Consider the following 11,557-nt stretch of genomic DNA (forward strand, 5'->3'; position numbering starts at 1 on the left):
GAGACTCTGCAAAACCGAAACTCTGTCAGCAGACACGTGGCTGGGCCGCACTGAAATTCAATCAGGACTCATCATGCTTGGCCTCACCCTTACTTTCTCCTTTGGGTCTAAAAAACGTGGATAATCTAATTATTTTAAGTCTCCAAGTATAGACGATTTCTTAGGGCTTTATGATATCACTATGGAAAGAAATCCTCAAAGTAACAATGCCTTAAACCACTGAGTAGAAATCCAAGTATCACCCACATTGTAAACATATAAAAGACACACACATGTGCACATTCATTTTCAGGCAATACCCAAAGCTTCAATAAAACGGAGAACAACAATTTCACACGTGGACAGCGAAGGGGCTACTTCAGCAAACGTTTATTTTGGTGCTTATTTTACAGAGAACTTAGAACAGGCGCCCACTGCGCAGCGACGGCGAGTCACCTTCCGGCCTTTGCTTCTCTCTCCTCCAAATCCAGATGCTGACGCAGAAGTGGCTCAGACGCAGTCCACTTTCTCCTCCACGGGCTGCTCCGTGAGAGAATTATAAACCATGAACCTGAACTGAGTGAACGCTGGCAGTTTATTGCAAGCAGCACCTGTGGCCGAGGAAAGAGAACGCCGCCTGGTTACCGGACGGTCCTGTGTGCCATGGACACAGACACCGCCTGCTGTCCGACGAGGCCGCGCGGAGGGTGCTGCATCCTCTGCCTCAGTGCCCAGATCGACAGTCCCTGAGGAAGGGACCTGTGGGTGAGCCATCGCTTTGAACCCCAGAATATAGGCTGTTTTTTTGCTCTATACAAATGCTACTATTGTTTACTGTTTCCATATTCTTTCCTTAGCAAAAAAAAAAAGCATTTTTCAGGGTATCTAAAGATTTTACTCCCCCAGCCACTAGCACATGCCCATCTTTCACCCAGAACCCGCCCCTCCCAGGCGCCCCGTTCTTTCCTGCTCTTCTGTTCCCATAGAAAGTGCAGAATTGTTGGTCAAGACACTCTGATCTAATCAAGTTCATCTCACTGACGTGGCTTCCAGCCGCCCTACCTACCTGTGCACAGACATGTGGAGGGTGTCCCCCTAATGCCATCACTTTCGCTATAAGGGACTAGACCAGCGGTTCTCAACCTGTGGGTCGCGACCCCTTTGACAGTCAAAAGACCCTTTCACAGGGGTCGCCTAAGACCATCCTGCATATCAGATATTTACATTACGATTCATAAGAGTAGCCACATTACAGTTATGAAGTAGCAATGGAAATAATTTTATGGTTGGGTCACAACATGAGGAATTGTATTTAAAGGGCCAGAAGGTTGAGAACCACTGGACTAGACTCATCTACAATTATATAATTATCACCTACAATTTTAAATTCAGCCATCATTATATCATCATCATTTTACATCCTATTAAATCCAACTCTGAGCCTTTTAAGGTTTACTTTTTAAGAGGAAATCAATGAAACTGACTTATTTTATACATAAAGCCTTTCCCTCCCATAAGTTATATTGACTTTTTTATCTCAGTACTTAAGAAAAGAGTAAGAAATTCTTCAAACACGTTTTTCAAATACAGAACTGTGGGAAGTAAAAGATCAAAGCTCAGTAATAAGCAGTCTAACCTAATAAGTCATATTGATCAGTCAGCTGTGTATCTTCCCCATCGGGAAACGCACTAATGAGAAGCTGCGGCGGCTGATCCTGAAACGCTTTGAAACCACGCTAGGCTCCGACAGAACTTAAATGAAGCAAAGGACCTGCTCAGTACAAAAGTAACTCCGCTAATTTCGTAGGCTTACTAATTACTATACGTTTTGTACCGTGGCGCCCCAAGAAGATCTAAATGACTAGGACATTTAAATAATGAATGGGGAAGAAGCAGGGAAGGTAAGTTACCCCTTTCTACTTCTTGTTAATAACAGCATCGGACTCGATTCGCCCATCTCAGCACGGACTGAGCAGAAGGGCACTCAGGACAGCGGGCAGAGGACTCGGAGCGAAGATCGCATCGCAGCCCCCGTCAGCCACAGCAGGGCCCACGTGTATTGCTAACACTGTGGGTCCTGACAGATCCTCGGTGAACATTGGCCCAGTGCCTACTCAACATCCCCCATTTCCATTGTCTAGTAATAATATACATACGGATGTTCAAAAGGGTATGTTTTCATTAACATTTGCAAGTTCGCACAAAGACAAATTCCAAATACGACTCACCATAACTTCCGGTCACATTGGCACATATGACAGCCCCAAAGAACTTCGGAAAATACTTCTGGATTCTTGAAATCACTTTCTGGCAAGCTGTGGTGGGACTTTCTCCTCCTCTCATGTATTCTACAGCTTGGTAGCTGATTGAAACAGAGGCAACACTTGAGAATCAAAAATTAAACTAACTCTAACTTTAGTTACTTTAAGAGAGGAATCTAAAACTATCAAAATTGTCAAGTTTGACAGAATAAATTAACAGGCGGTGGCAGCAGCGGAAAACGCATGCAGACCTTGATACGATGCCTGTCAATTCATCCACCCATCAGGTTCGGAGGACTATTATTTTGGAGTAACTGTTACTCAGTTATAACAGCGGAGGTGACAAAGGACAGAGGTCATCTTTAAGAAACAGGCCACGATCAATAGGAAAAACACTGGGCCTGTGCGAAGCACCTCGTCATGATTATATCCCAGGGGCTGGACACCGTGACTGCATTTCTGACTTTTATCATCAGTTCCCACAGCTCCTGTACTCATGGCCTTACGTCATTTACATGGATCATGAGTATCCTCATCTGCGAGGTCGAGTGAGAAATATCATTTTATTTTGAGAGGACCAGGGTTACTTAGTTTGAGTGATTATGCTATCAACGAGACAGGGACAGGGTTGTGAGCAGACTTTCTCAGAAGCTCCTGCACACACATTCGGATTACGTGGCAGGAACGTGACGATCCACCCTGATAGACAATTCTCCCCAAAGGGTGTCAGAGTCACAGGGGTGGGGAGCCGCACCTGGGCAGGAAGCGCATCAGTATGTCCCCGTCGCCAGTGGCCGCGGCAGCCCCGGCAGTGTCGTCAGCGTAGGCGCCAGCTCCGGGAATCGGAGAATCTCCGATTCGACTGTGGGAGGACACAGCAGTGATTCAGGACCGGAAATCAGTGGCAAACTGAAATTATTTCATGAGCTGTTTCAGTAATAGCAGGTGTTTCCACTTAGCCACGGATAACTGTTTTAAGTAATTTCTTCATCAGAACACAGAGAAAAGGATTTTCATAAGTTTCAACTTGGATTTCCACAAACCTCCGTTAATTCTCTAAGAATTAGGTACCAGCTTATTTATCAAGATGGCACAGACTTACAGAGACTATTCCACTACTCCCGTCCTGGGTCATCCACTTTCTGAATTACCTCAACAGGTTCACATTCATTTTCCTCCCCTACTATCGACTTCTGCTTTCTAGCTAATGTGCCCAAACTGTACCGAAGTGTTTCCTTGTCATAACCCGTCAATGCTTTTCTATCACTCTGAAAAAAATCCAGAAATACTGCACTCACTTAAGACCCCTTGAAATCTGACTCGTCTTCCTCCCTGGCCCCCGATATTACGCATTTTCCCTTCCAACCCGCGGGGGCCCTGCACTGTGTGAAGGACTTCGGCCCTGTCAGTGCCTTCACCTGGACGTCCCCTTCCCTTCCTGAGGCTCAGGCTCAGCTCCCAGCATCTCCCTACTGGCCTCCCTGACTACTCAGCCTAATCGGCTCACCCTCCAGCCCCCAACTCTCAAGCACCCAGGGCCTCCCTCTCCTTTGGCACTTGGCAGACACTAATCTCCTCTCTGTCACAACTGTTCATCTCAGCCATGAAGGTAAGGCTGTCCTTTGCTTCTGCACCTCCCAAAGCAGCAAGCACATACAGGTTTGTACTCAGTGTATACTTGTGAGAGCTGTACTCTTAGAAACACTGACCCATGTATTTTGAATTTTATACCATTAGTAGATGTACCAGCAGCAGTGTGTCCCGTCTTATGGATTGCAACCATGCCTGGAGTTAAAACAAAAAATTCTTTGTAGGTATCAACTATAAAGTTTACCTCAAATATAACCAAATAATTGAACAGTTGGTGATGTAAATTTCCTCTTTCGTGAATTTCAGGTAGAATAGGACATTTGGGAATACTGCAGATGATACCAACTATAACTTGTGCTTTTTAATGAGCTGGTTTCACAGCATCATCTGGTGGACACCCCATATTCTTATTCTTCAGTTTCCTCAGTTACTTTTCAAGGCTTTTTCAAAGGTCATTCCAGAGACAATCACTGACACAGACTAATAGAATTTTTCAACATCACAGCCTGGAAAGATCACGTGAATGTGGCAAATGTCAAATTATAAGAGCTAAACAGAAATAAACATTAAAAAGCCACAAGTGAATAGTCATTAGATATTAGGGTCTTGTATAAGGTAATGTGTCAAAATGTGTACAGATGCTAAGGAAAGAATGCATATGTGTGTTTGTGTGCGCGTGCGCACGCTGTACGTAGGTACATATCTTTAAAGTCTAACTTGCCAGTTAAAACTATAAAAAACACCTCTGCCACATGAATAGGAATGAAAAAGTTAAGAACCACAGAAAGGCAATTAAAAATGGCTTAACTTTAACCACAAAAACTGTATCAAAGGCAAATTACCGATAGTGTCATGACCATAATGAGCTCCTGTCTCTCCATAAGCAGAACCATCCTGCTTTAAGATACTGGGTGGCTTGTAAGGTCCACAGTATTTTGAAGCATCTGGGATAACATTCTGTAAATAAGATTTAAGTTTTATTTCTTAGAAAGGGCGATTTTAGAAATCGGCAAGTAGTTACGTACAATCACGAACATTAGCAAGAACTCAAAAAGACATCTGGTACGTGAAAGATAAGAATTAAAAGCCAAAGATTAACTGAGCCTTCTGTGAACAGATGGATATAATTTCACTGAGTACCTCCTAGTCTCAGACTTATACAATGTGGGGGGAAATCTACTCATTTCGGAAAAGATCCACGGCTTTTCTCTTTATGTGCCTAAAGTTCTCAGCATAATGGCAGACGTTAAGTGAAGACTTTGTGTTTGATATTCATCCTCAACAGAATTAGGTCTGCAACCTGACCTCTACATTTCATGATTTGTTCCCTGGGCCAAAGAAGAATTATCAATTCAAAGCAAACTCAATTTTAAAACCATCTTTCTTTCAAAGCCAGGTTCAAGTGAACATAGTCTAAATTTTACTCCGATTCCTTTATGAATCTCAAAGGCTCAAGAAAATAACCCAAACTCATAAAGTTAGGTGGAACACATGGATTAGCATTACAGCAAGAAGCGGACTTCTCATGTCATATCAGGAGTGCGCTCAGGGCCGCCCTGACCTGGTTTCACACAGAGGCCTCTTTCAAGCTCTAACCCCAGACACTCCTGGGCCCCTCAAAGGTAATTAGGATTTGGGGAAGAGACAGATGAACGACTGCGACAGCCCACAGTAAAACCCTGAATGGCAAAGTCAGACTGACCTAGGCTCCGAGCCCCACAGTGGACAGACAGATCAAGTACCCCACGAGTAACATACTAGGCATCTAAAAATCTAGAGCAGCGGTTCTCAACCCGTGGGTCGCGGCCCCTTTGGCGGTCGAACGACCCTTTCACAGGGGTCGCCTAAGACCATCCTGCATATCAGATATTTACATGATGATTCATCACAGTAGCACAGGGGTCCTCAAACTACGGCCCGCGGGCCACATGCAAATACAAATATTGTATTTGTTCCCGCTTTGTTTTTTTACTTCAAAATAAGATATGTGCAGTGTGCATAGGAATTTGTTCACAGTTTTTTTTTTTTTAAACTATAGTCCGGCCCTCCAACGGTCTGAGGGACAGTGAATTGGCCCTGTTTAAAAAGTTTGAGGACCCCTGCAGTAGCAACATTAATGAAGTAGCAACGAAAATAATTTTATGGTTGGGTCACAACATAAGGAACTGTATTTAAAGGGCCAGAAGGTTGAGACCCACTGGTCTAGAGACTCCAGCCCCACCAGGGCGAGATCCCGGGGAACTGCACAGGGTACAAGCTAAGGGATACTTCAGACCAACGGTTTCCAAACTTTGATGTTTTAGGCTTGGAAACTGTTGTTCAAAGGAAATACAAGCAGAGCCGTTCCGAGTGAGGCAGGTCCCTCTCCCCGTAAGGGAACCTTCCAAGTCTGACAACTATTCAGCTCTCTCCTGAGGACATTCAGCAAGGAGGCTTTCGGAAACACCGAAGCCGGGAGTCAACTTAAAAACTTAAATCATCCATCGGTTCTAGAGTGTAACCAGGGTGCTAACCATCGCCTTAGGCACCAGGTAGACAACAGAGAGCAGAAGGGAGGTCACTTCATATTGTGAAAGCATTTACTTTTCACGCGTATGTGTACACACCCTCCAATAATTGGGCTGGCAATTCCGAGCAAGCCAATCTGCATGCAGCGCTCGAGACGTATCGGTAGACAAATCCTCGTTGACAAAGCCCATACTCTCCGCAAACTTGGTGGCTGGGGATTGGAAAGAAGAGAAAAATGTAAGTCAGCTAATGATCGTCTTCTAAATAAAATCTATGTGCGGGAAGTGCTGTACTTCAGCCGTCTCTTCCATGGGGTACACCATCCCAGAGTACACAGCGGGTCTTCAGACACGAACAATTTTAAAGGCATCAGCTTCTCAACCTCAGCTTCCGTGTGTCCTTCCCAAAAGCGATCTGCTTGATGCCGTTGGGGTATGTGCTATGACGGTTGTCCTTTCCTCACTCCCTTTCCCCACAGCCTCCCTTCTTCCACGTTCCAGAAAAGCAGGCACGCCTCCCGCCAATGAAGAATCCTATTGCTCTAACGAGGACGCAGTGCTCAGCGTGGGAAAGCTTGGAGACACTGGAGGGGTAACGGGAGCCCATGAAGACCAGACCCTTCGCCTGTCACATAGTTTTCAACAAAACTGGACACCACCTGTTGGAGCCGTGAGCTGATACATGGTTAAAAGTCAGTTTTGACTGCATGCTTTTGGTATGAACCGGGAGTGCCGTAGCAAAGCTCCGTCTGCTCCCGTCGTCTCACGTTAATAATGCTCCCTGGGTCTTAGGCCTCTAAACGGTGTTTCAGGGAGAGAACTGGAGCCGAGTCCTCATTCAGGCCAGCAATTCCCCATCTACAGACAATACACTAACTTTTTAAAGTGCTATTTTAAAGGTGAAGAAAGTGAAAATTTAGAAGTAACAAATCCAAAGTTAAATATGTAGTAAGTAAAAGAGCTGGGATTTGAACTTGGGTCAGCTTTTATCCACTGTTTCATACTGAGTCCTTTTCTCACAGTGAATACAGACAGAAGATTAGACGCTTCAGTAGAGTGAAAATATACCTGACTCTCCCGCTAAAAGTGTGTGTGTGGTGTGTTCCAGGACTTTCCGTGCCACGCCGATAGCGTTTTTAATTCGTCTAAGGTCGCCTACTGCTCCTACATTCATGGTGGTGCTGCAAGAGAAAACAGTGCGGTGAGATTTATGACGGCATTTCCACAGACTCACAGATTAAAAAAGCACTGCTTTACTTCAAGCCACAGTCATCTGTAGAATAAACACCCACTTAATGCAGAAGTCACAGCACACCCATGAAGTTCACCCACATTCCCACAACTAGACAAATGAAGCCAGTTTCCCACAAACTCGCACAGCACTAAGACTCCCGGTTTCCCCTGGCGTGTTCTCCTACGGCTTTGGAAGGGGTGTCAAGGCCTCATGTCAGGCAGAGCACAGCATTTGTGGGCGGCGGCGGGTGACTGTTCGCCAGGTCAGGGACAGAGTTCTGTAGCTCGGGGCTGTCCTGTGCTAGAGCCTACCTTCCTCCATGTGGTATTTGTAGGATCGATAGGACTTTGCTTTAACTGAGAGGGAAACCCCGTGTTTGGAAAGGCCAGGTAACAAGCTGGGGGTTGTTCCCGGTGACAAAGCTTATCTAATCACCCATCTTGCTCTCAGTGGGAGACTGGTCAACTATGGTGTTGGCTGCGCAGGAAGCCACGGTGCAGACGCCTCGGTCCTGGGGAGCGTCCTTACCCGTCCATGATCATGGCGTCCAGCGTGGTTTCCCCAAACTCATCGGGGCTTCCTCCAAAGCCCACGGTGCCGTCACACTGCTCGCGCTCGCACACCGCACAGCCCCTCTCCACGGCATCCAGGGCGGAACCTCCGGACACTAACGTCCTCCAGGCTGCTCAGCAAATGCCAATAGAGTGTGTTTCAATCCAAATGCAACAAACCAGAAATGTTTTGAGAAATCATATTTTTAAAATTACTTCTCACATTTATCTATCTCTAAGTTAAACTGAACTTTTAAATTAGTGTATCAAATGCGACAAAGGAATCCGAGTGATATACACAGTGGTATAGACAAAGTTATTAAGGCAACTACTTATTGTGAAGAATTCAAAGATTTTGGCTACTGATGAAAAGAGGGTTTCCCCCCCCACTTATGAAAACATATTTCTACTGAGTGTGAGAAAAAAAAAATCCTCTCCTTCAATTTAAAGTTATAACGGAAGCTGCTAAAAACATTATCTGTACATTGAAAATTCATGAAATCAAAGCCTTAAAAATGTCTGTATCATTAGATCATTAAAACTATGTATTACTAATACTTTTATTGGGGTAGCACCTACCATAGCAAGTCTCAATAACAATACCACAAGAGCATATAATTACAGTACGGGCTTCACATAGATTCATTTAACCTTCACCACAGCTTTCCAGGTAAGTACTGTGCAATTATTATCCTCACTTTAAATAGGAGGAAACAGGCCCAGAGAGGTTCAGTAACTTATTCCAGGTCACAAGATAGCAGGTAGCAAGCCAGAATTCAAAAGTAGCCATTTTGGCTGCAGAGCCCATGCTTTTAGCATTGAAAAGGAAACAAACAAGTCTTCAATGGTCCATTTCTTTACTAATTAAAAACAACAACACATGTTCCTTAAAGGGTGGGTGCTGCTTTGGGTAAATAGTGTAAGTATTCCTCCTGGCCACACCAACTTGAAAGTGTATTCTGAGAAGCTGTATGCATCAGACACGAACTGTCCCCTGCCTGGGCCCCTGCACTTTCCTTCCTCATTGTCGCTGGGAATGTCCTCTTGGCCTGTTTCCTCATTTTCTATGAATGCATTCACTGCTTATACCGTGCAAACTGAGCTCCACCGAATTCTGGAGCCAATTCTGCCCCCAGGAAGTCCTATTAGCAACCTCAGGCGGGGTCTGAAATTACTCCAGGGTATTGTGTCTTGAAATGAAAGAAACACACAAATGCAGTGAGAAAATGGCTAGATAATGGTCTGTACAGAGGATAGGCACCGATGACAAGGGCAGTTCATCAGGAGGGGCTTCCTGGAGGCGGCAATACTTTCGCTACAATCCTGACTGCAAATGAAAATCACTTAGGGAGCTTTACACACACACACACACACAGAGAGAGAGAGAGAGAGAGAGAGAGATGCCCTGGGAGGGAGAGAGAGAGAGAGAGAGAGAGAGAGCGCGAGCGCGAGAGCGCGGGAGCAAGAGAGATGCCCTGGTTCTAGCAGACAGTGGTTCTCAACCTGTGTGTGGGTCGCGACCCCTTTGGCGGTGGAGTGACCCTTTCACAGGGGTCGCCTAAGCCCATCCTGCATATCAGATATTTACATTATGATTCATAACAGTAGCAACATGACAGTTATGAAGTAGCAACGAAAATAATTTTATGGCTGGGTCACAACAGGGGGAACTGTATTTAAAGGGCCGGAAGGTTGAGAACCACTGCTAGGAGGCGGGGGCCCAGGCAGATACTTCTGACCAACTCCGCAGATGGCGTCAATCCTCAGCTGAGACGGGAGCCCTGCTCTGCAGGCAGCAAGTGCTCCCCCCGCCCTACAAGCGGATGCGGTAGAAGTGTACACAGAACTTTCTTTCTTTGGGAAATCACCAGTCGTCTGCAGAGCTGGGGTACAGGGCATTCCTGGGAGGGCGGAGGGTTAGAATGGAGGCGGACAGAAGGCAGCCGGTGAGGAGGTGTAAGTCAGAGAAAACAGCACGGGCGCCCGGGGCGAGGGGAGGCAGCGAGACCCCGATGCCCCGCCGGCAGCCCGGGGCAGGCCAGGCAGGCGCGGGGCCCCACAGGGAGCGAGCGCAGCGCCGCACGGTGCAGGGTGCACAGCGCAAGGGGCGCCCCAGCGGGGGGCGCGGCTGGAAGGGAGCCTGCGGGCGGCCTGGCGCCGGGTACCCCGGCCCGCGCCCCGCAGCACAGCCCGCCCCGCCCCGCACCTGCTTCGGTCGCGTTCCGAAAGGGCCACGTGTTGAGAACCAGGGGCAGAGGCCGGGCGCTGCGCGCGAGGGCGGCGCCGAGCAGGAGCTGCGCGCAGAGCAGGAGGCACCGCCGCGCCATGGCTGCGGGACCCGGTGGCGCGGAAGGACCTGCGGCCGGCGCTCGCGGGCCACGTGACTGCCGGCCCCGCCCACCTGCCGGCCGCTGCTTCCGGGAGGGGGCGGGCTTTCCGCAGTCTCGCGAGACCCGCTCCAGCCACACATATATGTGCCCGCAGGAGGCCCTGGGAGGCCGCCCGAAGCCCCGTGCTGAGGCGCTGCGGTTCTTCTCGCTCTGCTCCTTGTTGAAGGCAGATTGCGCTTCATGTGGGAAAATTAACGTGAAATTACGCAGCCCGGGGGGGCGTGGCTCGAGGAACTTTTTAAGTTTGATTGTAGCTTTTCCGTTTAATGAAAAGTTGGGGCGGGAACGCGATTCCTGGCCTTGGGCCTGGGGCGGTGGTTGAGGGCATGGGCGCTGCTGCCCAGGAGCCGTTCAGGTTGGCTTCTCCCACCCCAACCCCAGCGGCTCTCCCGCCGGAGGGTCCCTAGGACTGCAGAGAAGGAGGGTCCGAGGCGCAGAGAGGGCGCCCTGCAGCCTCTGGGAGCGCCAGCCTGCGCCTGGGGCGGGAAGCCTCCTCGGCCTTCCCCTCGCCTGCAGGCCGAACCCCGGCTGACCCGGTTACCGAGTCAACCCGGAGAAAGGGAAAGGGCAGAGGCCCAGACAGCCCAGCCGAGGGTGTCGGGGATGCAGAGCAGGGAATTGCATTGAAGACCCACAGGCAAGTCCAGAACACCAGGGAGCGCTCTTCCTTAGAGGAAAAGAAGACGTGGAGGGAGGTCATTTGGAACAGAAGCTCCCTGAGAAAGTGGGAGTGCCACGGGCGGCTGCTGATTGGCTGCTACACCTGAAGTTGCTCCCTGTTGATTGGCTGCCACACCTGAAGTTGCTCCCTGTTGCCGGGTGGAGAGGAAGTCTTCCCCTTTTGCTGCTGTACCATGCAAGGTACCTACCTGCAGGCGTGCCTTCCTCTCCTGTCCTTCCGGTTCCATTCTGAATGAGTTTTCCTTTATTCACAGTCACAGATAAAGGGGGGGGGGGAGGGGGGGATGGATGAAGATTTTTAAATGCGTGTTAGAGCTAACCTTTGTGGTAGTTCGGTTGTCTGGGCCGATGGGCAAGAGTGAGC

General features: G+C 48.2%; 1 protein-coding gene across 1 annotated transcript; it reads right to left on the reverse strand.

Moving 5' to 3' along the window:
* Window positions 1–332: 332 nt before the first annotated feature.
* Window positions 333–10,515, reverse strand: AGA (aspartylglucosaminidase). Its single transcript, XM_081085098.1, has 9 exons — window positions 10,329–10,515; window positions 8,100–8,253; window positions 7,406–7,518; window positions 6,437–6,549; window positions 4,673–4,787; window positions 3,950–4,025; window positions 2,995–3,102; window positions 2,208–2,341; window positions 333–590 (listed from the first exon to the last, which is right to left on the reverse strand). The coding sequence occupies exons 1-9, from the start codon at window positions 10,447–10,449 to the stop codon at window positions 490–492; spliced, it is 1,035 nt and encodes a 344-aa protein (XP_080941224.1). The 5' UTR covers window positions 10,450–10,515; the 3' UTR covers window positions 333–489.
* Window positions 10,516–11,557: the final 1,042 nt, after the last annotated feature.

Source organism: Myotis nattereri (assembly GCF_964212035.1).
Source record: "Myotis nattereri genome assembly, chromosome: 2".
In the NCBI taxonomy this organism is placed as follows: Eukaryota; Metazoa; Chordata; class Mammalia; order Chiroptera; family Vespertilionidae; genus Myotis; species Myotis nattereri.

Excerpts from the sequence above, each read along its gene's own strand:
- AGA (XM_081085098.1), bottom strand. The coding sequence starts at position 10,449 with ATGGCGCGGCGGTGCCTCCTGCTCTGCGCGCAGCTCCTGCTCGGCGCC. Across the intron at positions 4,788-6,436 it reads GCCAGCCCAATTATTGGAGG|AATGTTATCCCAGATGCTTC; the intron begins GTGTGTACACAT and ends TCTTATTTACAG. Across the intron at positions 591-2,207 it reads CAATGTGACCGGAAGTTATG|GTGCTGCTTGCAATAAACTG; the intron begins GTGAGTCGTATT and ends CCTCGGCCACAG.